The 26702-nt window shown below is 41.9% G+C and overlaps 1 protein-coding gene across 2 annotated transcripts in view; it reads right to left on the bottom strand.

Annotated features, from left to right (window-relative positions):
* SNX6 (sorting nexin 6) overlaps positions 1 to 10510 on the bottom strand; it is a 45352-nt gene extending 34842 nt beyond the window's left edge. Inside the window, exons 1-3 of one of the 2 annotated variants that reach the window (XM_075613337.1) lie at positions 10362 to 10510; positions 10182 to 10232; positions 6022 to 6126 (exon numbers count right to left, since the gene is read on the bottom strand). In XM_075613337.1, the coding sequence (XP_075469452.1) occupies positions 6022 to 6126; positions 10182 to 10232; positions 10362 to 10367 (162 nt within the window). In that variant the 5' untranslated portion in view covers positions 10368 to 10510. The remainder of the gene's footprint in view (positions 1 to 6021; positions 6127 to 10181; positions 10233 to 10361) is intronic. The other variant, XM_075613338.1, reaches the window with a different exon arrangement.
* Positions 10511 to 26702: the final 16192 nt, after the last annotated feature.

The following is a 26702-nucleotide window of genomic DNA, read 5'->3' on the forward strand; positions in this document are numbered from 1 at the left end:
GAGCCCGATTGCAATCTAATTGAGTGGATATTATAAGAGGGGCGCCTATTTTGTAATTTAGCTGCCAGGAGGGAGTCTGCTTTATTAGCTTTTTCATAGAACGTCCTTTTTGACCAGATAAGAGATTGTTCTGCTCTCGCAATTAACATATTGAGCTCTGCTTTAGCTTCTCTAAGGGATAACAGCGTCTCTGGAGACCGGTTGTTTTTATGGAGTTTTGAAAGAGCATCAATCTTAGTTTGAAGAGAGTCAATCTTTAACTGTCGGGCCCTCTTCCTACCTGAGGCAACGGAGATAAGAAAATCCCTAATTGTAGCTTTGTGAGCCTCCCACATTGTTGCCAGCGATGACACACTTCCTTAGTCTGAAAAAAGTCCTCAACTTCTCTGATGACATCCTTCAAAACCTCCGGGACCTTGAGAAGGTATTCATTTAGTCTCCAGGCTGCCCTTGGTACCATAATATTCAAATTTGTGATTGTGACATCTACTGGGGCATGATCTGACCAGGTTATATTGTGAATATTTGAGTCGGAGACCTGAGAGATCAGACCTGCGCTTAGAAAAATATAAATCGATCCGTGAGTATATTTGGTGAGGGGAGGAATAGAAAGTAAAATCCCTGGCCTGGGGGTTCACCTCTCTCCATATATCTACCAAATTAAATGAGTAAACCACGTTTAAGGGACCTGATCTCCTGGGACCTATAACAGAGCTGGAGTTCGGGACAGAAGATCTATCAAGGGCCGGGTCCAATACAAGATTGAAATCTACTCCAAGGATAATTTGACCTTTCACCCATATACCCAAGGTAGTAAAAAATGAGTTGAAAAAAATCCACGCTACTCATTTGGGGCAAGTTAATTCCTTACCTCCCAAAATTATATATCTACCGTCTCTGTCCACTTTCTTAAATTTCAGTGTGAAGGCAACCCGGTTGTGGAATAATATTGCCACTCCCCTTTTGGCCATTGCGGAGGGAAAAAAAAACCTCCCTATATTGTTTATCCAGATAACTAGGATTGTCTGGGGATCTAAAATGCGTCTCTTGTAGAAGGAGGATGTCAGCACCTTTTTTCTTAAAATCTGCCATTGCCATTTTTCTTTTTTTGGGACAGTTAAGACCTTTCATATTGAGCGAGACTACTTTAATAGACATCATCTATAAGGGTTAGCAGCGCTGTCAAGCATAGCCGATTAGAGACTTTGACTGGACAGCCTAACTTCTATTATGTTCTTCGCCAGTTAGCTGTTCTGGGAACGGGGACAGAGACATATTTTGGGGTTGGTGGTCAGGACTCTAAAGATCCTTCGGCCCCTGCTCTCACCCAGAGACCTCCTTGGGCCTGTTGTATAGAAAAAAAAAACCATACCACCCCTTAAACATTTCACATGAAACAGATAACACTAATATAAACTTGACCTTTAGAGCGTAATAGTATAAAACAATATATAGTATTTTAACATTTATTCTCGTCAGTCCGGACCAACTGGCACCGCACTGTTACTACTAATAACCACTAACATAACATTTAGACCTTTAGAAAATCAATCGGGTTATCCATTTATACTGGACCTTCATGATAGTCAAGAATAGAAAAGTCCCCATTCCTCAGCATCGAACCTCCAAACCTGCTTTTCCCCTTCTGAAGAGGGTTCTGTCCAGCAGGCACCCCCTGGCTCACAATTTTTAGAATATAGGTGAGCTTCAATTGGAACAGATCTGGATGATGGCCTAGTGAGGGGGGGGGAGGAGGAAGAGGGGAATCTCCTAACAGAGACTGGAACCACTATATATTCAAGCTTTGGTCGTCTCAACGGGTGGTTATTTCACCGGAGAGATCTTCTCGCGGGGACCGTTGACCAGGAGGGGATCAGAGTGGAAGGGCTTCCCTCACCCGCAGCGGTACCCAGACCTAAATGATTGAGAAAAGCTTTGCCGTCCTCTGGGTTCCTGAGAATATGGGGTCTCCCGTTTTTAATCACCATAAGTCCAAATTGGAAAGTCCATCTGTACTTAACATTGCAGTCTCTTAATCTTGCTGTTACCTCTCACAGATTTCTTCTTTTGGAAAGTGTGGATGGTGCCAAGTCTGCATACACCTGCAATGGTATATTTTGAAACTTGAGATCTCTGGAACCTCTTGTCGCAGTGTTGAAAGCCTCCTTTGTTTTAAAATAATGGAACCTCAGCACCACATCTCTTTGCTTATCGCCTGGTTGGGGTTTCATTCTCAGGGCTCTGTGGCATCTATCCAGGGAGAGGGACTCTTCTGAAAAATCTGGGAGAGCTGCCATTAACCACTTGCCTATAAATCCTTCAACATCCGTCTCTGATTCCGGGATCCCTCGGATCCTGAGATTGTTACGGCGATCCCTGTTCTCCGTGTCTTCCTTTGACCTCCATAAGCTGGGCCTTCACCTCTGCGTTCGGCGTCCATTTGAGATTGACGGGTGATCGTCGCATCCACCTTTGACTCTAGGGAACTGGTTTGTTCTCCAAGAGAGGCTATTTCTTCTTTGAGATCTTTTACAGCTCTTTGCATTAGAGACTCTATTCTGTTGTAAAAGGCGAGCAAGTCGGACTTCGTGGAGAGATTTTTTAATCTCCACCCCTGGTTCAGAGTCTGAGTATTTCAAAGAGGGGGTTCTTCCAGAGCTGCTTTGTATGGGGATGGCCGACCATGTTTTTTGAAGTAGTCTCGTAGTTCGCTTTGATTTTTTTTCTTTTTGGTGGTTTTATGGGGGTTTTGGAGGCCATAGTAGATAGTTCACGTTCGTGAGATTGTTAGTCAAGGCTAGTTTGCGGACATAAGCTTAGAAGAAAGCCTGGGGTATTTCAGAGCATGGGCCTCAAGACGCCATCTTAGCTTGATCTATTCAGGCCTCTATGTATGCGCCCCTTACTTTTGGGGGGGGGGGGGGAGGTTCATCGTCCTCAACTGGGAATCCCAGCTTTAAAATGGCCGACCTGTGTGTTCTCTTTCTCTGTTGAGAGTGGGGTAGGCAGCATATAAATTCCAGATTTTAAAGTTCCACTTTGTGACTCTGCAAGTTGGAAGAGTATAAAAAATATTGCTGTCTTGGATGGTGGGGGCTCTTTGGGAGTTGCAAGCCTAACCCCTAGTAGATACTTAGTTTATTATCGGATATGGGGGGGGGTACAGGGGAGGGAGGGGGGCCGTCCGGCCTCTGGTTTACTTTGAGGCGTAGTGTGGGTTAGGTGCAGCCTGGGTAGAAGAGCTGTCAGCCCCAGGCTGCACACTTATTTGGCTGTGGCTGCCTGGTCTTGGCTGCCCAAAATTGTCCCTTTGGCTGGGGGGGGGGAGGGGCACCCTCCTGGAGGCCAGATCAGTGTTTGCACAGGGGGTGGGGAGGGGAGGCTTCACCAGGGTGGGAAGGCTACAAACAGGTTTCCAGCAGAGAGAGAAAGTCCGCCTCGTACGCCCCTGACAACGGCGCCGTGGAGCGGAGTGCCGAGGAGAAATGGCCGGCCCCCACTCACCTTTGGGCTTCTGAACTGTGCCGGTTGGTAGGGTGTCTCCAGGAGTCCCTCCTCACGTCAGGGCGGTTCTCCCCCGCGGTCACGGCTCGCGATGCTCTGCTTCCCACTCTCTCTCCCCTCCTCTGCAGCACCAACGGAGCGCATCCGCACTCCGTTGTCTATCCAGGGACATCCGGCCCGTCTGCGTCTCGCTCCGGGAGAGGGCTATGCCGCTGGGTTCGGGTTAGGCCGGTCTCTCGTGCGCGATCGCCATCTTGGAGCCGCAGGAGATCTCAGCAGAAGCCCGTACTCCCGCGACCCGCCGAGCAGCGGTCCGGCTGTTAGGGAGCCCAAGAGTCAGGCCGTCGGTCTAGAGGTCAATCCTCCCTTTGCTTCGCCGAATTGCAGGTGAATAGGATGGTTTTGGGCGCCATCAGTGCCTAATTCTGGTCTTTTGTTAAGGAGCCGAGCAGATCAACGTCTGCTCTGCGTCCTGGCCACGCCACCCCTGTAAAGTTTTTAAGCCAATCAGCTTTCATTAACAAAGAGTGAAATTTGCTAGACAGGGGAGGTGATTGGACAGAAGGCACCGACTCCTCCCCCACCCAGTCTGCAGAGAGCTCCGCACTGGAGAGTGAGGGGAAAGGATTGTGTCTCTGTTGTGTGTTTTGTGGGTGTAAAGGGGGCACCAGTGTGTTTTATTAGTGTGTGTCTTGTGTTGGTGTGTGTTTTGTGGGTGTAGAGGGGGAGCTGCAGTGAGTGAATGCACACAGAACACAGAATTAGCCCCGATCTATGCCCCATCCCCCTTAGGCTGCGTCCCCGCTAGCGCTGAGCTTAGGTAAACAAATTTTTTCAACTTTCTTGCGCGCTCAGCTTCCCCTGCAGCGTCCCCCTCCGCTTGCGAAAATTTGAAGGACAGCGGGGACAAAGCCTTATGCAGGACACCGTGCTCATGCTTGGACAGTTGGTGATGTCACCGCTCTAAGCGGCAGCATGAACGCAGCCTAATTTTGCAAGCGCAAGCTGTTGAAATATGTAAGTACAGCTAAACCCCGTTATAGCGCGGCCCTCGGGGGCCACCCAATCCGACCTAGAACCGGGGTCGCGCCAATTTAAAAAAAAAAAAAAATGGCCGCCGCACGCCTGATCGGGGAGGGAGGGAGTGAGGAGGGAAGGAAGGAAGGGGAGGCCGGAAGCCCTACACGTCCCCTAGCAACGGCGAGTCCAGCCGCAACCTGCTCCTTACCTCCCACCACCGGCATCCATTTCCTCCCCCCCAGGCCCCCACACCTACCGGCCCTCCGCGGCATAGCCCACGTGGCCCTCCGAGTCCCAGCCTGCTCCTCACTCACCCCCCCCCCTCCTCCCGACACCCCCCCCCCCCTCCTCCTGATGCCAGCTTCGCTCCGATCTCAGCAGCCGACACCAAAGGTAGGGAGGGGGAGTGGGGGGTGTGGTGTAGTGTGCTCTGAGTGCAGTGAGAGCAGCGAGAGCGTGCGGTGTGCGCAGCGAGAGCGTGCGGTGTGCAAAAAACGGGAGCCACGTGAAAACCGCGTTATAACCGAATTCGCGCTATAACGGGGTTCAGCTGTATTTAGATGTATTTGTATACCGTTTAATAAAGGTGGTTTTTTTTTCATGTGATTTTGATTACATCAGGCAGGGGGGGCCCAAGAAATTTCATGGATGAAAAGGAGGGCTCGGCATAAAAACTTTGCTCACCCATGCTTTAGAGGGTTCTTACAAGCTGTATCCAATGTATTCTTGTGATAAGCCTGTTTGGCAGTCCTTAAGATTTGTTTTTGTTTTTGCCTGGGAAGTAATTATGGTGCCATTACTAGATAATTAGCGGACATGAATGAATTCAGTTTTCCCTGCAAAAAAGCAATACATTCATTTTTCACAATATACCAATTCCTAAAGCAGTTACTTTAAGAGTGTTTATATCTCGCAAAATAGTTTAAAAAAAATAAAAAAATCTAGGAGCTATAGACAGATATCTATATCAGAATAAAATGGGGACATCGGTATTAGGTAATAAAGTGTCAGTCCAAATTAAAAAAAAAAAAAAAAAAATTATAAAGACAAGCTTTCGAGAGCGCTCTTTTCCTCAGGTCAGCAATTTCGATTTACACACAGACTCCATGAGTGTATCACATATAAAAAACAGATAATCCAAGGCAGGAGATGTGGAGCATTCATATCAGAGAGTAAATAAACAGATAGGACAATAACTGGATGAAACGGTTACTGAGATATTTGGAGAACGTGTAGGACCATATATCCACCAGCAGTGTGAAGGGGGTGTACAGCAGGGGAGAAGGGTTAAGAGTGAAAATTAAAGATGTCTTTTTGCTTAAGACACTTTTACTATCTGACGCTAGTTTCCGGAACGGATTCCGTCGGTTAACCGAAGACCGTGTGGCTGTGTTTGTGTGTACATACTTATTTCAAATAGACCAGGGACTAAGGTCTACCACTGACAAAAACCGCTGCAGCGTTCAAGTTATTATGCAGACATACTGTTGGACTCACCTTGGTATGTACAGTAAATTTCACTTTGTCCCTCTCGCTCAGTGCATCTGATATATCTACTTGAAGGGTGGCATCGAGCTGCAGATCTACATTAATAGCCCTGGGCTAAACGGAAAAAGAAAGTAATATTTTATAAAACTATCAATATACAATAAACGCTTCTCCACACAACAGAAAAAGCTAACTAAAACGTTCACAGAGCTAACACGAATGTCTTCAATGCATTTATTGCAATATTTCCGTTGAGACTAAAGCATAATTTAACATATTTGAAGTAAATCTAAATAGCACACATTTATTATCTAGTGAGAGGCATGTGGGGGCAGATTAATCCAGCACCGATATGAGTTAGCGCACCTGATCCAGCATTATGTGTACGATTTTCATAATGGTTAGTGAAGAAAAAAGTTAAAATCTACCTCGAAAGCTGAACTACTGCTAATTTTGGTAAAAAGTCCATTAAGCCACTTTACTGGCAAGGACTTAAAAAGCATTTCTGCTCTTGGGATTTTCTTGAATACCTTCATTACTTCACCTACATCTGCTATTTGTAAGCAAAAAGCTACAAGCATTTAAACAAGGATTTTATAAGGATTTGTGGTAGTTGACAATTATTTCTACAATTTATTTACCCCTTTACTGCCAGATGGGTACTGCATTCCCCTGTGGTACTGAGCGAATTAAACAGAGAATTCATTTAACGGAACGTGATCGGTCAAATACAATAACATTTTAGAAATGCAGACGTGTGTTTGTGTGGAAATACAGATCAATTTCTGCATCCCAGAGATTCAACCATATCAGTAATGTAAAAAATGATTGATGAGGGCTCCCGTCTTGTTCTACTAAACTCAACAATAGACATTGGGATGGTTATCAGAACAGAGATTCAATAACTACAATTGCTGCATAAACCACAAACATTCTGACATATTGCAGATCCCACCAGACAGGGATTCAGTATCACATTTAGCTCATCAGGAACCGGATGCAGCAAAATGCAACACTTCTTTCCTCCAATTTATAGTCCATCACACAGATGTTTGACATTTGCTTTTTAGAATCTGGATGTGTACCATGCATCTCAAACGATTAACAAAAGTTTACTTATTAACAAAGTTACAAAGAAATCTGCCTACAGCAGGCATTCCAACAAACTTAAGAGAAAAACATGAGGAGAGAGGCTCAAGACATCTTACTCCTAGCTGCACTAGAGATAGATACAGTAGATAGGATACACACACAAAATATGTAGTTTACTCACTTTTTCCAAAAAAAAAAAAAAAAAAAAAAAATTTAATAATATATATCCTACGGAAACTCTGCGTTGTAAACACGATAGGTTGTGTTATCTGTGGGAGCAATAAAGTCTGCTACAATACACATATACTGAACACAAACACCCAAACAAATGGCTCAAAAAAAAAAAAAAAAGGGGGGGAGGACAGCGCATCAAGGTAAGTATTCAAAAAGGGTATATTATAAAACACAAAAAAAAGTAACGTTTTTGTTCTCTAGTGGATTTTACATCAGGACTTTCCTTTAGTAACCAGCAATGACTTTGCTAGCAGTCACTCTTTTGGTGCCAATGGGCTTCAATTATTCAGAGTAGGTTAAGATTTTTTTTTAAATCAGGTAAAGCAAGTCCCTCAAACTCCCACCACTCCATAGCTCAAGTACTTATGGGACATGCGGAAAACCGAAACCACATGATGGCTAGAATGCATTAAAGCAGCAATTCCCCCAAAAAGCCTATGCGAGCAACGCATATAATGTCCGTATCAGCCCCATGATCCTTTCCTGCGCCTAGCTTCTGATGTTACCATGGCAACATTTGGACTGCACTGAGCTCCAAGGAGTTTAATTTTAACCTTAACCCAGAGTGACCCATGACATAACGAATATGTCATGGGATCTGGCACTCCAGGGGATACATCAAAAATTGGCCCCTCATTTTGCTAGATGTAGTGCACCCTATGCTGGAGACACCATCTACAATTATGAGGAACTACAGGGTCAATGACCCCTCCCCTTCTATCAGTGACGAAGTAGTCACGTGATCGACATGGTGGAGGGGCCATAACCCTCAGGTGCTGTGACCCCTTTGGCACTCAAAGGGTTAATATTTCAACCACGACTCCTGAATGGAGCATCATATTAAGTAAAAATTGAGTTTGAAAGTGCAATAAGAGATCTCTTAAAGTAAAAAAATAACGCGCAGCACTGACAGCTGCTTTAGCTCGATCATGTGTTACAAGACCTTTGGCATCTCAGGCAGTGGTACAAAGATGCAGACCAATGTAAATTAGTGGCACAAATATACTGAAGCCGGTCATTTTTGAAAGACTGACATTGTTCCTTTGTTTTAACTTACAACAGGGGCTTTGAATCTGAAGGGAGAGGAGGATGACTAAAAATACTGTTTCCTTCTCCCTTAAGATTGGGAAAACATGTTATTTGTGCTCTGTTCATATTATAAACCCAAGTACGAAAGTGATCAGGATAAGTGAAAATATGAGCAACAAAACCAGCCTGAAATAGAAGGCAAGCTTTGCTGGCAAAGACTCCTATCCCCAAATGTTTACTTGTATGTTCTGTACTCTTATTGGTATTACTCTTCTACATATCATGTCTTGAATATAGCCTCTGTAAAGTTGTGTGAAATTGGCACTATATTAATAAAAATTCAATACAAACATTTTTCAGAAACCTAAACATACTAAAATATTTATATTTATCTGATCTTGTGTAGGGAATTATTGACCTGGTGTTAATTATTTAAACATATTACTGCTATTACTTTACTTTGGTACTATGCAACCTTTGAAGGTTGTCATATCAAGGAACAGAATATATCATTTACTGCTGCTAATTTAAAGTGACTACCAGCTCCATACCTTAAAAATGTGTTTGTGATGCAATAGTTTTACATATCCAACCCACTTCGTGCCAAAGTTATTAGCAAGAGAAAAAAAAAGACAAGCAAATCGTTGTTAAATATCTGCTATAACAAGCAGTCGAAGTAGCTTAAAAAGAAGTGGTACTACGTGACTTCAAAAAGATTCCAAATACAGGTGGTCCTCGCTATCCATCAGTCCATTATCCGACATTTTGCGGGACGTTTTCCGGCAGATAGCAGAGGACCGCATGTATGTTTAACATCCAAGAAGTTTTTTTTTTTCCTCTCACTATTTTAGAAAGATTTATAAGCTATTTACACTGAAAAAGCAGAACGTGGAATTATACGTTTCAGTAAAAAGCTGTGGTCCTCTAGGGCTGTAAATTTACAAAAGTAGAGTTACTCTGGCGTTGTAAATGAAAAAGTAATGGTACTCCGTGCCTCTTACCGTCACACTTCGACCACTAGTTAAAATATACATATATACACACAAAAACAGCCTTGAGTGGGAAAAAAAAGTCCTTAAAAAAGGGATACCATGTATATTTTCAGACGGAAAAAAAAAACATGACCTCCATATAGTAAATAAACCTACGCTCTACCATTTAAGAGTTTTGTGAAATAAAATCAATAGCCTACTCTGCAGAAATATTCACGGGCAAGAAAAAACAAACATTTTCTCTGGGCTTATTAAAGATGGCTACGACTGTCACTTAATAAAACCGGTCGAACAACTAACCATTATCTAACTATGCAAAGCAGCGTGAACAGTACATTATGTGGGACTTATACCTGAGCTCTTTGAAGATATTAGTTAAGCCTTTTGCTGTGAGTGGGGTCTGCAACGCATCACACATTGCAAGCCTCTCTGGCAGCGAAAGGGTTATACAAAGCTTTTAAACTTTGAGAGGAGCATGTAAGAAACGATGTCGCACAGCTAAGCGCTTTCACAGAATTAAAAAAAATATTATATGTTCTTGGATGAACAAGAGGACTCATGCAGCTCAGCCAATGGCTCAGGGGCAACAAATGACAGGGGAGGAGGGGGCTTTGCTATCCCCTAACCTTGAACCATTTCACTGCTACAGGAAGCACCGGGGTTAATATAACGGGCCTATGAACGGGCTTCAGGTCGCAAGAATTGGGGCTAAAGGGTCACAACGAGTTGCATTATGGGATATGTAGTTCTACAAGTGGCTGCGGGATGATGTGATGAAGAAGGCTCCCAGCTTGTGGGCTCAAGAGGTAACTGGAGACTCACCGCTCTGTCCTCCTCTGACAGGAAGTCGGGTCCGTCATCCAGGCCTTCCTGCTAAAAAGTGAGGAAGACAAACCACAAGACCGTTAGTAAGAAGGGCGGCTTGATACGCTAGTACTCTGCCGTGACACAAGTGTGGCGTCACGTAGCCGCCGTTGTCAATCCCTTCTCCCCGCTACTCACCATCATGGCTGATACGGTCACGGCCAAGCAGGGGACGGGCTCGCACCGAAGAACCAGTGGGAGGAGGAAGGCGACGTCTGGGCACGTGACAACGGCGCGCGCCCGGGCTGTGAGGGAGAGAGGCTTGGTTAAGTGAAAGCTCGCGGCATCACGTGACCTTAAGACATAGGCGGCCGGCGGCCATATTTGTTAAGGGAAAAATATGTAAACCAGCCTGCAATATAATGGCGGAAGTATAACTCATTCTGGTCCAGTGTATTCCTGTGAGGGTTCTCCATCTTTTCTTATTTGCCGTCTCTTTCCTTCCTTTTTTTTTTTCTCTCTCTCAGTTTTCTATAACTTTCACAGGTGTCCATCAGTTGACGCTTCCCTCATTTTCACAGACCTGTGCAGGCTCCCTTATTTTTAGCATTTGTGATCAGTTAGAATTCAGTGGAGACGCACTGAATAAGAAGTGTGATTATTATATATTCATATCGTGCCAACATATTCCGTAGCACGGTAGAATAGTGTTGGAGGACGAAAAACAATACAATAACTAACATCACCATTCATTGTAACATTAGCTAAGGAGGGGCCTGGCCCAAGAAGCTTACACACTATATTGAAGGGAAAGTGGGAACATGGTACAAGGGGATAAGAAGGTTGCTGTGTTTCAGATTGTAACAGAGCAGCTTTAACATCAGCAAACGGCTATTGCCTTAGGGCAAATGTGGGCTGAAGAGGTTCTGAATGCAGCTGTGCTATGCAAGTCCAGAGCAATAAAAATTCCTGGAAGTGAGGAAACACATTGCAAGCAATCCCAGTTTAACCCATAGCACACGGTTTCTGTGCAGAGGGGAGCAGCTCTTGGGGAGCCCTTTCAGACGTCCTCCTTTGGGGCGACGCAGATGTTGGCTGAAGAGGTTTTGAACTAATTCAGCTGTGCTATGCAAGGCCATTAGTCCACGGCAATAACAATTTCAGTGGGCGGGGTAATGATTTCCTATTAAAATTATATTTCTTCGTCAAGAGCTCCCAAGCCTCACTGGGTTCTTGCATGCTGTAACAAGTATTAGCTGTTAGACTACCAGTGCAATGCCATACCCTCCAACTACTTATTTCTTATGTTCTGTACCTATTAAAGCCAGATGTACCCAATACACCTTTTTCTGCCAGTGTGTGAGAGCTGAGTAGCGCCCCACTATCTGCTATTAGTTGAAGCAGTGAACCTTGAAGATCAATGAACCATTTGACAAATGATAAGCGTGTTGTAGGGACTGTATCACTCTGTCTCAGCGTCTCCTGCTGAAATCCCTCTCGCTTCCTATCAAATATTGTATCGCACACAAAATTCTCCTACGCACTTTTTAGGCACTGTTCTGCTCCTCCTTACATCTCAGCCCTAATTTGTATTGTATTGTATGTCTTTATTTATATAATGCCAAAAGTGTACTCAGCACTTCACAAAGAATACAGTACAGGGAATTAAAATAATACATTAAGCGCAGCAAAATCAGACAATAGGAAAGGAAATCCCTGCCCCGAAGAGCTTACAATCTAAGAGGTGGGAGACTTACAGAGACAGCAGGTGAGGGAATAAGTGCTGTATATGGCAGTGCTTGGCCACAATGGGTGGTAGGAGTGGCTAAGTGTGGGACTGTAACCAAGAGTGCAGGCTGTTGGGATGCTTAACTTGTGGGGTGAGTTTTAAGGTTAGTCAGTATTAAATCAGAAGGTTAACACCATTTACAGGGGAAGATATGGCAGGGAGGCGTGGGTGAGATCAGGTGTATATGTCTGGGTTCAGGCTTAGGGGAGATTCCCAGCAGCAGGAAGGAGTAGATAGAGGGTGTGAATAGAGGATTTGTGTGGGTGTTTTTTATTGAGGGGTAAATTAGTTGTTGGGAGAGAGGTGTATAAATAATGGTGCAGTGGGGAGTGGAGAAGTTGTAGAGAACAGTAAACAGAAAAAGCAATAGGAAGGGCATAATGGGATGCAGGAGGAGAGACTTCCCAGGTATTGGAGGATATGAAGATTTCAAATAATCACAGCATTTAGAAAATCAAGTTCTCACAGCTGCAGAGTTGTTGTGGTGCAGAGTCCAGATCTTCCTCAAATCTTCACCTCCAATTTCAACTCCAAACTTAACTCCAGACACTTTCAAAGTTACACTTAAGAGTTACACAGCCATATGGCTCACAGCCAAGAGAGACTGCCTTATATAGTTAAACACATTCACTTGACTAACAATTAAGGGAGGTGTCTGCCTATTCAGCTAATACCAGTAAGATGTTAATTTGATTAAAGTTCTCACTATATTTCGCACTATACACTGCCCCGACTCTTACGTTCTGCTCAATTACATATTTTTTCCTCTACCACCTATGTATCTAAAGCCCTCTCCTGCATAAAACCTCTCACTCAGTGCCCCACATCTCGGGAATACCCTTCCCCTCAATATCCGACTAACAACCTCTCTATCCACTTTTAAGATCCATCTTAAAACACACCTCTTTAATGAAGCATATGGGTAGCACCGTGGCTGATACCATACACATCATACATCGACCATGACCCCTTGCAGAGGCACTTAACCTTCCTACTGTCTCTGTACGTTCTTCATATACACCACTTAGATTGTAAGCTTCTTAATGTTACTTTTATGTCTCAAGTGCTTATTCCCATTATGTGTTATATTATTGTCAAGTGTATTTCTGCTGTGATGCGCTCTGTACATAAATGGCGCTATATAGTTACATACATAGTAGTTACATAGTAGATGAGGTTGAAAAAAGACGTAGGTCCATCAAGTTCAACCTATGCTAAATTTAGACAACAGATAGTTTATCCTATAATCTATACTTACTTATTGATCCAGAGGAAGGCAAACAAAAAACCCCATTAAGGGGAAAAATTAATTCCTTCCTGACTCCAAGAATTGGCAATCGGATTAATCCCTGGATCAACATCCATCCCATGTATATGTATTTGGTATATCCCTGTATACCTTTCCTTTCTAAAAAGACGTCCAACCTTTTTTTGAACAAATCTATTGTATCTGCCATCACAGTCTCTATGGGTAATGAATTCCACATTTTAACTGCCCTTACTGTAAAGAACCCTTTCCTTTGTTGCTGGTGAAATTTCCTTTCCTCCAACCTTAAGGGATGGCCCGAGTCCTTTGTACTGCCCGTGGGATGAATAGTTATTTTGAAAGCTCCTTGTATTGTCCCTGAATATATTTGTATATAGTTATCATATCCCCTCTTAGACGCCTCTTTTCTAATGTAAATAAATCTAATTTAGCTAGCCTCCCCTCATAAGTTAGAATGTCCATCCCCTTTATTAATTTGGTGGCTCTTCTCTGCACTCTCTCTAGTTCCATAATGTCTTTTCTTAAGATTGGTGCCCAATATTGTACTCCATATTCAAGGTGTGGTCTTACTAATGCTTTGTAAAGGGGCATAATTATGTTTAATTCTCTTCCACCCATTGCCCGCTTGATGCAAGATAAGATCTTGTTTGCCTTTGCAGCTACTGCATGACACTGGGCACCATAGCTAAGCCTGCTGTCTACAAAGCACTCCTAAATCCTTCTCCATCAAAGATTCCCCCAATATATCTCCATTTAATTTGTAAGTCGCTTTTTTATTCTTGCATCCCAAATGCATAACCTTACATTTATCTGTATTAAACCTCATCTGCCATTTACCTGCCCACTTTTCCAGTCTCTCCAAGTCCTTCTGAAGAGAAATTACATCCTGCTCTGATTCTATTACCTTACACAATTTAGTATCATCAGCAAAGATGGAGACTTTGCTCTCGATCCCAACCTCAAGGTCATTAATAAACAAGTTAAAAAGCAGGGGTCCCAGTACCGATCCCTGAGGTACTCCACTCACGACTTTAGCCCAACCTGAAAAAGTTCCATTTATGACAACCCTCTGTTGTCTGTCCTTTAACCAGTTTTCAATCCAGGTGCATACATTATTACTGAGTCCAATTTTCTGTATTTTGTACACCAACCTCTTGTGTGAAACTGTATCAAAAGCCTTTGCAAAATCTAAGTAGACCACATCAATTGCATTACCCTGGTCTAAATTCCTACTTACCTCCTCAAAGAAACAAATAAGGTTAGTTTGGTAAGATCTATCCTTCATAAATCCATGCTGACTATTACTAATAATTTTGTTTTCCATTAGGTATTCCTGAATATTATCCCATATTAAACCTTCAAGTAGTTTCCCTACTATTGAAGTCAGGCTTACAGGTCTGTAATTTCCCGGTTGTGATCTAGCTCCCTTTTTAAATATAGGCACCACATCTGCTTTACGCCAATCTTGTGGTACTGAGCCTGTGGAAATGAAGTCCTTGAATATTAAATATAATGGTTTTGCTATTACTGAGCTTAACTCCTTGAGAACTCTTGGATGTATGCCATCGGGTCCAGGTGCCTTATTTACTTAAAAATTTTTCAAGTCGCTTATGAACTTCTTCCTCAGTTAATTAATTGTTCATTAATATGGAGGTTGTGGCTTTCTCCTGCGGAACTACTATTGAACTTGATTCTTCCCTGGTAAACACAGAGGCAAAGAATTTGTTTAATACCTCATCTTTTTCCTTATCTCCAATAATCTGCCTACCCATCTCACACTGAAAGGGTCCTATATTTTCTTTTCTCATTTTTTTGTTATTAAGGTTTTTAGGGTTGACCTTACTTTCTATTGCAATCCTTTTTTCATTATCTATTTTTGCTAATTTGATTGCCCTTTTGCAATTTTTGTTACATTCCTTATAATTCTGATACGATGTCTCTATCCCTTCTGACTTAAAGAATCTAAACGCCTTTCTCTTCTTGTCCATTTCCTCCCCTACCTGTTTATTTAGCCACATTGGTTTTGACTTATTTCTTTTATACTTATTACCCAAGGGTATACACTGATAAGTGTGCTTTTCTAACAATGTTTTAAAGACTGCCCATTTATATTCTACATTTTTCCCTGCAAAAACATAATCCCATTGTATTACTACTAGATTAGACCTCAGTTTATTAAAATCTGCCTTTCTAAAGTTTAAGGTCTTTGTTGAACCCAAGTAATCTGTTTTTTGATAATTTATTTCAAATGAGACCATGTTATGATCACTGTTACCCAAATGTTCCAGGACTTGAATATTTGTTATTACTTCTACATTGTTTGATATGACCAAATCCAGAACTGCCCCTCTCCTGGTTGGTTCCTCAATAATTTGGGTCATATAATTGCCTTTAAAAGGTCTTTAAGCACCCCCAAAAACCTGTTTCCTTTTGTTGTAACGCTAATCTCATTGCCCCAATCTATGTCTGGATAATTAAAATCCCCCATTATGCAAACATGACCCAGTTTTGATACCTTCTCCATTTGCAAAAGTATTTTAGCTTCCTTGCATACATAGTTACATAGTAGATGAGGTTGAAAAAGACGTAGGTCCATCAAGTTCAACCTATGCTAAATTTAGACAACAGATACTTTATCCTATATCTATACTTACTTATTGATCCAGAGGAAGGCAAACAAAAAACCCCATTAAGGGGAAAAATTAATTCTTTCCTGACTCCAAGAATTGGAAATCGGATTAATCCCTGGATCAACATCCTTCCCATGTATACTTATTTGGTATATCCCTGTATACCTTTCCCATCTAAAAAGATGTCCAACCTTTTTTTGAACAAATCTATTGTATCTGCCATCACAGTCTCCATGGGTAATGAATTCCACATTTTAACTGCCCTTACTGTACCCTTTCCTTTGTTGCTGGTGAAATTTCCTTTCTTCCAACCTTAAGGGATGGCCCCGAGTCCTTTGTACTGCCCGTGGGATGAATAGTTATTTTGAAAGCTCCTTGTATTGTCCCTGAATATATTTGTATATACTGTAGTTATCATATCCCCTCTTAGACGCCTCTTTTCTAATGTAAATAAATCTAATTTAGCTAGCCTCTCCTCATAAGTTAGAATGTCCATCCCCTTTATTAATTTGGTGGCTCTTCTCTGCACTCTCTCTAGTTCCATAATGTCTTTTCTTAGGATTGGTGCCCAATCTCACAGATTTTTGGTGGTTTATAGCATATTCCAGGAGGGGGTAGGGGACTTCCTGCTCAGCTAAAGATAATTACAATCTAAAAAGGTGCTATCACGGATAATGACATATATATACAAATCGGAGAGGAAAGATCCCTTAGTGATAAACTCTAATTAGCTAATCAAAAATAATAAACTTTTAATATAAAGTAAACATTGTAAACACTGAAAATGATCAAAACCTAAAGGGATGCGCAGTGAGAGACCAAAAAGGTATCTCTGTTTGTCAGATGGCATAGGTATATTAGCCTCTATTAAGCCAAATATGCTGGATGTATCCTGCAATCAGTGCAAGATGTAAGTTATACACCCAAACGTTTAGTGCAATGTTTGTGATGTTACAAATACAAACCCCTATGGGGCTGAGGTATGGAATGTAGGGTAATCCTGCCAGATGTAATGATTAGTGCTCAATCGTGTTATATCATATCGTATACTATATGTTATATGTACAACCGCACTAATAGTGATGCAGATGTTTAAGTGAAAAAACAGGGTGCAATAAATGACACCCTAGCAGTAATATATAGGTAACCGACCCAGCCACACAGGATCACAATTCAAATATCAGTAGTTCCTATTGGGGATATATCGCACGGGGTCTATTCACGGTACCAGATATTTTCTGCAAGTCTGTATTCACTCGTAATTGCTGACATTCATGGCAGGATATTTATCAACCCTCATATACCTAACTAGCTAGTGGGATCCACATTGGTGGATCACAGGCAACATTTACAAACCACGTAAAAATCAACATAAAGAGTATCAAGAATCTTCCACTGAGTGGGAAAACTCGGACATTGAGGAGAGTACCACTAACTTAGACAACACAAGTAATACTCACCCCCAGTCTTTTTTAGAGATACAAAGGGGAAGGAGTGGACGGGGTGGTGGTACAAGAGGAAGGGGCGAAAAACCAGACGAGGCAAGGGAAAATCTAGGAAACAGAGATATGGGGATACAGAGGCAGGGGGAGGAATTGGAGGAGGCATCATCGCCAACCCCAATAAAAGATCACAATGAACTTCAAGTGATAAACGTAACCACCATTTCCCTCACACCCCTACAAGAACAGGTTCTGAAAAAAGGTCTGTCATTTTCTCCATCATGTAATTTTGATCTGTTTAATTGTGTCAAAGACATGAACCTCTTTGGCCGTAAACTAGCTATACAGAAATTCCATAAGAGGAGGGAAACATTAACATTACCCCAGGAATTTCTGGAGGTAGCTGAAGATCAAGATTTTGAACATCTAAGAGACCTTATGTCCCTAGAAGATGAGAACAATAGAGAACCCGGCCTCGGCTCCTTCACCACCCTGAAACCATCAGTCATGTACTGAAATAAATGGTATTGAACTTTTAATTTTTCACCTGGCTCCCTGGCTGTGCGCTATTTGCTGTTGTTTGTTGTTATTATGGAGGAAGACAGATATGTATCAGAAAATGTCAGGCTACTTAGTGACAAAAGTTGTTATGAAGTATTACCTTGTGATCCAACTATCACTTATTTTAAAGACCTCCGGAAAATCTTACAGGAAGGCCTAGATAATAAAGTGATATCACAACAGGAATACAAATACATGTTGGTTGAAAAGTCAAAAGTGGCCACATTTTACAGTATACCAAAACTTCATAAAAATGCAAAAAATCCCCCAGGATGACCGATTGTTTCCGGAATTGAGTCTCTTGGTGAACATACCAGTACTTATCTAGATCAAGTCCTAAGACCATATGTGACCAGTCTCCCGTCCCACACGATAGACACCACAGACATTCTGAGGAAAATAGATGGTATACAAATTTCCAAAAATACATTCCTAGCATCGTTAGATGTAGAATCATTGTATACGAGTATACAACATCCAGTGGGGACTATGGCAGTGTCACATTTTTTAAGAGCTCAAAGTTCAGCGTATCAACAACATAATGATTTTATACTCAAACTCCTCAATTTCATGTTAAAACAAAACTATTTTCTGTTCAAAGGCACCTTCTACCACCAACTACAAGGGACGGCGATGGGCACGACGTGTGCACCGACGTATGCCAATATTTACCTTGAATGGTGGGAGGAGACTAAAGTTTTCACGGAAGCTATGCACACACATACATAGCACGTCGAACCTTGGGCTCGCTACATTGACGACGGGCTGTGTCTGTGGAGTGGAACAGTAGAGGAGTTTAATAACTTTGTAAGGATTATGAACCAAAACGATCACAACTTGAGACTCACTAGTGAGATTAACCAGGATAGAATAACTTTTCTAGACTTGGAAATCTTCAAGGATGAACAAGGTTTACTGCAATCTACGGACCATACAAAAATTACAGCTACTAATAACTTACTACTGTTCACAAGTCACCACCCTAAGCCACAAGTCGAAGGTATACCAGTGGGACAGTTTCAAAGGGTAAAAATAAACTGCTCCACTGTTATAGACTTTGGGAAGCAATCAGAGGTGATGAGTAAAAAAATCTTGAATAGGGGCTACAGTAAAAATTGCACTAATAAGGCATATAAACGTGCCAAAAAGTCAGACAGAAATACTTTGCTGTGTGGTAAAAAAGAAATAATTATGAATCAGCCAAGTCCAATTAGAATTATTGGCACATACAGCAAACAATGGAGGGAAATTAAACGAGTAATTCAGAAGCACTGGTACATCCTTTTAGAAGATGAAATATATAGGAAAGTGCTTTCTGACACCCCTTCCATTACCTATAGAAGACCTAAAAATCTTTCCGACTCGCTTGTTCACAGCCATTACAAAACACCAACAATGTCAACATGGCTGACAAACACCACAGTAGGCACTTTTAAATGTGGGACTTGCAAAGCTTGCAGTCTCATTAACCCCCAAAAAACTTTTCAAAATGTAAGTGGGTCTAAGAGATATACCATCAAAGATTTCATTAATTGCAAAACGTGTGGAGTTGTCTATCTAGCTACTTGCAAATGCGGCATGATGTATGTTGGCTAAACATCACGCCAACTGCGCCGCCGCATTTTAGAGCATACATGTTATGGAACAAGAGCCACATTTCTGACTCACCCCCCTCTCTCCTTTGCAGCTTCTGCCTGTCAGATTTTATTCTCAGCTGCATGGAGTCTGCAGACACATACTGTGCCTGTGTGGCTTGCAACAATGTTGCATTCCTTGCCTGCGAGCATGACATCAGTGAGCTGCTACAGCAGTTTCTGAGATCCTCACCAGAATGGGCTAGTCTGCCCCCCCTCCCGTTTGTTCAGACATGGTCTGCCCCTAGACTTTTCCTTTGCCCACACCGCACCTCACTTCCTTTTCAACCCTGGAGACAGTGAGTAAAGAACCTTTCTCTGTTTATAACCCTTGGTGAGGCCATCTCTTTTTACCGGTTTCTAACTAATAATCACCACTACACACCATCCACAAGTATCTGTACCCTGCTACCTTTTCCCAATAAAGTGGAGGAAATATTACAGGACTTGGAGTGATTTAAAAGGGAACTGTGTTAATGCTATCGGGAGCCATTCATACCAACGTGCCCTGGCTTCAGAATAATACAAGTACCATTAGGAACAATGTGGACACACCCTTAGCATGACTCATAAACTTGTTACATCAATGTGACATAACATATGTTCAATTTCAAGGAATTGAACATGTCACCTTAGGACTGCGCGGAGGCGACTTAGATAACGCCTTGCTAAGAAAGGAGGCAAGATGAATCTTCAACCTGGGAACACAATCCCCAAATGGTTTGAATGAGGATTTTAATTTCTCTGCGTTCCTATAGCAACAGTTCTGGATGTCATTGTTTTATGGAAACATAACATCAATTCAGGCTATGGTAATATAGATAGATTCCATTAAACCTGTATGGTGCATTGGGTACATGCTCTTAAAATACACTCATCTACTTAACATTGTGTCACCATCCTTGTATTTTGTACAGCACTGGCATGTAATTATGCTAAGTATAACAGTAGCTAGAAATAACACCAACACAAGTCATTAGCTTCGTCTGTTTGTATGTTTATTTTAATATTACACTTACCTTTGTTTTAGCCTAGTAGGCTCCTCCTGTCTGTAGGCAATATTAACAACAGTGTATTGAAGCAGTATGCAGGGTAGCGCGGCATCGAGTGACAGGTTCACTCCCACTTGATGATGTCAGGTTATCACCATGGCAACCACAGCCTTTAAATAGCAGGTCTTTTCAGGGAGCCTCCCACCCCCAAAGAAGTTCTGTCCCCTAGGAACGAAACGTGCGTCGGGATGACGTCACAGTGACGTCAGTTGCGCGCAAACACACAGGTGTTTTGTCCTTGTCTGCCGGAGTACAGCTGCTTGTGTAGTTTAACCAAGATGTGGGCCACCAATGTGGATCCCACTAGCTAGAGTTAGGTATATGAGGGTTGATAAATATCCTGCCATGAATGTCAGCAATTACGAGTGAATACAGACTTGTGGTATATCTGGTACCGTGAATAGACCCCATGCGATATATCCCCAATAGGAACTACTGATATTTGAATTGTGATCCTGTGTGGCTGGGTCGGTTACCTATATATTACTGCTAGGGTGTCATTTATTGCACCCTGTTTTTTCACTTAAACATCTGCATCACTAATAGTGCGTTGTACATATAACATATAGTATACGATATGATATAACATGATTGAGCACTAATCATTACATCTGGCAGGATTACCCTACATTCCATACCTCAGCCCCATAGGGGTTTGTATTTGTAACATCACAAACACTGCACTAAACGTTTGGGTGTATAACTTACATCTTGCACTGATTGCAGGATACATCCAGCATATTTGGCTTAATAGAGGCTAATATACAGTACCTATGCCATCTGACAAACAGAGATACCTATATATTTGGTCTCTCACTGCGCATCCCTTTAGGTTTTGATCATTTTCAGTGTTTACAATGGTTACTTTATATTAAAAATTTATTATTTTTGATTAGCTAATTATAGCATATTCCCACCAACATTTTCTTTATACTTTTACCTCCACTGCTAATTTCTATCCACAAAGTCTCTACATTTTCATCATTTCATAGACATCATCCCTTATAATTGGTTTTAGATCCGGTTTGACATATAAACATACTCCACCTCCCCTTCTATTTGTTCGATCCTTCCGAAAAAGAGAATAACCCTCTAAATTAACTGTCCAGTCATGAGTTTCATCCCACCATGTTTCAGTAATGCCTATGATATCATACTGCTCCCTTGCAGCTATTAATTCAAGTCTTGTGCCGTCAATTAAATTGTTGTGCCCTTGACAAAGAGATGTAAAATGTATTTGAATACCCTAATGAATTTTTCCTGAATGATTCTCTGTGTGAAAGATGCATCATGATTATTATCACATGTATACAAATCACCATCCATGAACTTGCAAGTGCTTACAAAAATGCGAATATTAATAATTGCTCACGATGAAGTGTACATTTCTAAAAGGTGTACACCCATTATAATACGAACTGTACAACACTGAAAAAGGAGAGTTTGATTGTCTGTGGAAGGAGAAGAGAAAGAAAAAGAATGGGCGTATTGTATTGTATGTCTTTATTTATATAGCGCCATAAATATACATAGCGCTTGATAAATTAGCCCTGTCACTGGTAAAAATTTAGAGTTTGTTAGTTCTGTGCAGACGGATGAGTTTTTTTAAACCAGGAGATATTCTTTTCATTCTGCTCAAAAGTCTATGAAATAGACAATCAGAATAGCAGCAGCACAGACAACGCCCCCCCCCTCCCCCCTTCTACAGCTGGAGGAATGTGCAAAAGATACATCCCAGATACAAAAGTTAACTAAAAACTCCGGAGCATCAAATTAGTTTTAAAAGCAGGTTATTTATGAGAATAAGGAAAGAGAAGAAAATATTATTAATTTAGTTGCAGGATAAAACTGTTTTGTAATAGGTGAGAAATGTTTTTTCTTGTTTGTTTGTTATTTTTGTGAAGTTGGTTGGCTGTGTATGAGTGAAGTTTTGTGTCTGTGTTCTGTATTGTGTTTTCTGTTTGTGTGTAACCAGTGAAAACACATTTCAATTGTATTTCTACAGGATTAGGATATGTTTGGGAATATTTTAAAAAGATGCTGGTAAAAGCTCACACGCACTGTTTGAAATATATTTTGTATGTTTATAAGTTATCCGACCCCTTCTTTACAAATGTCCCGTTGTTTTAATTTTTGGGATGCCATAAAAATGGTGTCTTTAGGGCTGTAGAAAAATCTGCATTTTAAACTCTGAGCTAATGTTACAAAACAGTAATTAATATTTAGAATATGGAAAAGCCGTTATCTGTTATCTTTATGGCCCAATGTCATTTGGCGATACGCCCAGGAAAGCTAGTTGGCTAAGCACCCGGGATGATCTGAAATTATTTTTTACTCAAATAGAATAATGCTGGAAGTGTGCTCGGCACTTTACAAAGAAATTATATTACAAGAAATGAGTGTGGAGTCCTATACAAAATCATTTGTCTATTAACTGAATATGTGATGTATTTTATAACTTTTAACCATTTTCTTTCCAAAGGTGGCCCATTTTACTATAAGCAGTAGTTTTTGTCAAAATCGCTGTGTAATATATATAATCCTAATTCTGCTGCTGATCAAGCAACCAACATCCTAGTTGCTAATTTATTTATTTATTTGTAGAATGTTTTGCCAGGAAGTGGTGCATTGGGAGTCGCCTCTCATTTTTGGGTGCGTAGTGGGCATAGAGTTAAATGACAGGTGATACATGGTTGCAACTGCAGTTACATAAGTGAGCAGGGTATACATTATATACAATACATTGCAAACTTTTAGCAGAGTAGTTACAGTGGAGTGTTTGGGGCGAAAGCCAGATTGGAATTGGCTAGGGAAATTTGTCTTGGTATAGTAATTGCTTAATTGTGAGTGAACACATTTTTTTTCCATGACTTTGGATGGTATTGGGAGAAGAGAGATTGGCCTGTAGTTTGAGACAGTGTTTTTGTCCTCACTTTTGAAGATTGGGACAACTCTGGCAGTTTTCCAAGTTTTAGGGATATGGCCTGCAGCCAGAATAGAGTTGACTATGGAAGCAATTGGTTTGGCAATGGCTGGGGCACCAAGTCTTAAGAACTTAGATTGTATCAAAGTCAGGTCCACATTGGCTGCTTAGTTTTAATTTGAGAAGCGTTAATAGGGTGATACTCCTGTCTATATGCGGATGCTAAGACAGTTGTAAAGAAATTGATACAATAATTTATTCCTAGGTATAAATTATCTCCCTATGAGACACTTATGGGAGGACTTATGACTATCAGTAGTTCAAAGGAACGAATTAACGACTAATGTTATATACATTTTTTGAGTCTCTCTAGGCATAGGTCAAAGTTGAAAGTGCACCTACTCGAGACGGGGTTAATTGTCAAGCATTTCCTATGTAAGAACGCTCTTCATCCCAGATGGAAAGGCCCATTTCAAGTACTACTCACCACCAATACAGCAATTAAAGTGGCAGAGATATCTTCCTGGATCCACGTGGCGCACGTGAAGCTCGTCCCACAGCCGCTTCAAGTTAATGTTTTGAAGGGAAAAATAAAAACCCTGACCATTAACCTACGGGGGAATAAGACTCCAAGCCGAGGCCCGGTCTTATCTGAACATTTATTTTTCTTTCTTTTTTCAAGGACTCAATATTTTTATTCTTTTAGAGTGTGTTTAAGTTAGAATTTTAAGATGTATGCACCATTGGGCCTGCGAAAGTATAACCCACAGAGAGATGACAAGATTGTAGTGGGAATGCTCTGCGGAGTCTTGTCAGCAATACTCATTTTTCTGTGGTCCTTTGTCATCGCAGATACCTATCACCATGTTCCAGGTAACACTACAGTAAGCACCATTTCACCCACAAACATCACAAAGTTCATTGGTACACTCCGAGACAAGCGAGACCTACATTTAACCCCTTGGGATAGAGACAACACATTTATGGACACATGCAGAACAATATACAACAGGTCTGGTATTAACGAATCTGGCTGGGTATGTGGGTTTGTGCCTCATAACCAGGAGTCACCCTGGATTGGCATCCCTTATATCCATGAAGAATTAACACCTGCAGTAAATGAAACACGTCGATTGCCCGACATGTTGAAAGGACAATTCTCCAGAAAATACAACAGGGTACCCTTGATGAATAAAACCCCAGTTGGAAGTTGTCACATAAGCAGCAGTACAGGCAATGTCCCCATAGGCGAAGTGCTCCCTCCCACTAATGACACTTGTTTTGTATTAGGAATATATGTAAATAAAGGACGACGGTCAGTTTCCTATTGATACAAATGTATAAATAACAGTACACTAAATCAGACACAATATAGGGCAATACAAAAGCCACAAGATATATAGCAGCAAACACATCTTTGACAGTAGATGCAATTTTTCACAGATGCAGACATTTTACTCTACCCCGTGGAGTCTATTGGCTCTGTGGGAAGTGGGCCTATAGAATCTTACCTTGCAACTGGATAGGATCTTACTATTTAGGAAAAGTGGTCCCTGCTTTTACAATCACCAAAGAATTACCTACAGGCCGTCTCAGAAACAAGAGAGAAACATCAAATACTTCAGGGCTGAAAAGCAGTTTATGGAAAGAAAAATGTTGGGCTAGCTTATTTCCAAATGTAGGAGTTGGGTTATTATAAGACAGGCTCAAAACATTAGCAGATGTATTAGATGTTCTCAATCACACAACTACAGCCATTGCATCACTAAACGAAGAACAGGTTCAGATTAGGCTTAAGGCCTTACAAAACAGAATGGCTTTAGACTATATTTTAGCTTCAAAAGGAGGGGTATGTGCCCTAATTAAAGAACAATTCTGTGTTTTCATCCAAGATCAGAGTGGCAAGGAAAGTCATGAACTAGATGAAATAGAAGAAATTCAAGAAAAACTTAGGAAAGGAGGTGACACAGAGAGGGATCCTTTGGGGCTTGGTGGATGGCTAGGATCACTGGAAGCGAAACTGATGAATGCTTCAATGTGTGTGTTAGTGATACTTGTTGTCATATTTGTGTGTGTCACTTGCTGCTAAGTTATGAGGTCAACTCTGTCAGGGGTTTTGCAAAGGCGCTGTACTCGGGAACAAACTTTCTATAGTAGCCTGCGGTGCCTAGGAAAGCCATGACCTGCTTCTTGGTCTTGGGAACGGGCCACTGCATTATTGCTTCCACCTTGGCTAGCTCTGGTCTGAGGTGCCCGCCACCCACCCTATGCCCTAGGTACAGTACTTCTGCCATCCCTACTAAGCACTTTGTGGGTTTCAAGGTGAGTCCCGCTTCCCTAATTCTGGCAAGCACCGCAGCTACATGCACTAAATGTGAGTCCCACAAATTACTAAATACAGCAATGTCATCTAGGTATGCCCGTGCAACCCCCTGCATACCCTCCAGTAAACGATTGACCAGGCGTTGGAAGGTAGCCGGGGCATTCTTCATCCCGAATGGCATAACTAAGAATTCATAGAGGCCACTCGGGGTAATGAATGCTGTCTTCTCCCTAGCCTCCTGGGTCAAGGGGATCTGCCAGTACCCTTTTCTGAGATCCATAGTGGTCAGATACTTTGCCCCCGTGAGTTCAACCAGCAACTTGTCCATGCGGGGCATGGGATAAGCATCTGACACCGTCCCTGCATTGAGCTGTCGGTAGTCCACACAGAACCGGATGGTCCTGTCCTTCTTAGACACCAGGACTACCGGACAAGCCCAAGGACTCTGGGATGGTACAATTACCCCAAGGGCCAGTATCTCTTCTACCTCCCTCTCTATACTGCCCTTAATTTCTGCTGACACTCTGTAAGCATGCTTATACAGAGGGGGCACAGATCACCTGTGAGCACTGGGTGATCTGTGATATGCGTCCTGCCCGGCGTATCCGTGATCAGAACCCTATTCTGCACTAGCATAGCTCTGGCTTCTGCTCTATGCCTGGCACTTAGCTGAGACCCTATCTCCACATGCTCTACAGTACTCGCTTGCCTTGCCTCCCCTAAGAGATCTGGCAGAGCATACTCTATGGGCTACAAATGGCCAGCACTGGTGTGGCACTCGGTGCTACATACTCCTTGAGCATATTTATGTGATATGTCTTGTTCCTCTTTGCTTCAGCATCTACAGTACCTGTACAACATAGTTGCACTTGTTCATCTTTGGAGTAACGGGTACGGTCCCGACCAGGCAGCCATTAA

Source organism: Ascaphus truei, chromosome 9 (assembly GCF_040206685.1).
Source record: "Ascaphus truei isolate aAscTru1 chromosome 9, aAscTru1.hap1, whole genome shotgun sequence".
Classification (NCBI taxonomy): Eukaryota; Metazoa; Chordata; class Amphibia; order Anura; family Ascaphidae; genus Ascaphus; species Ascaphus truei.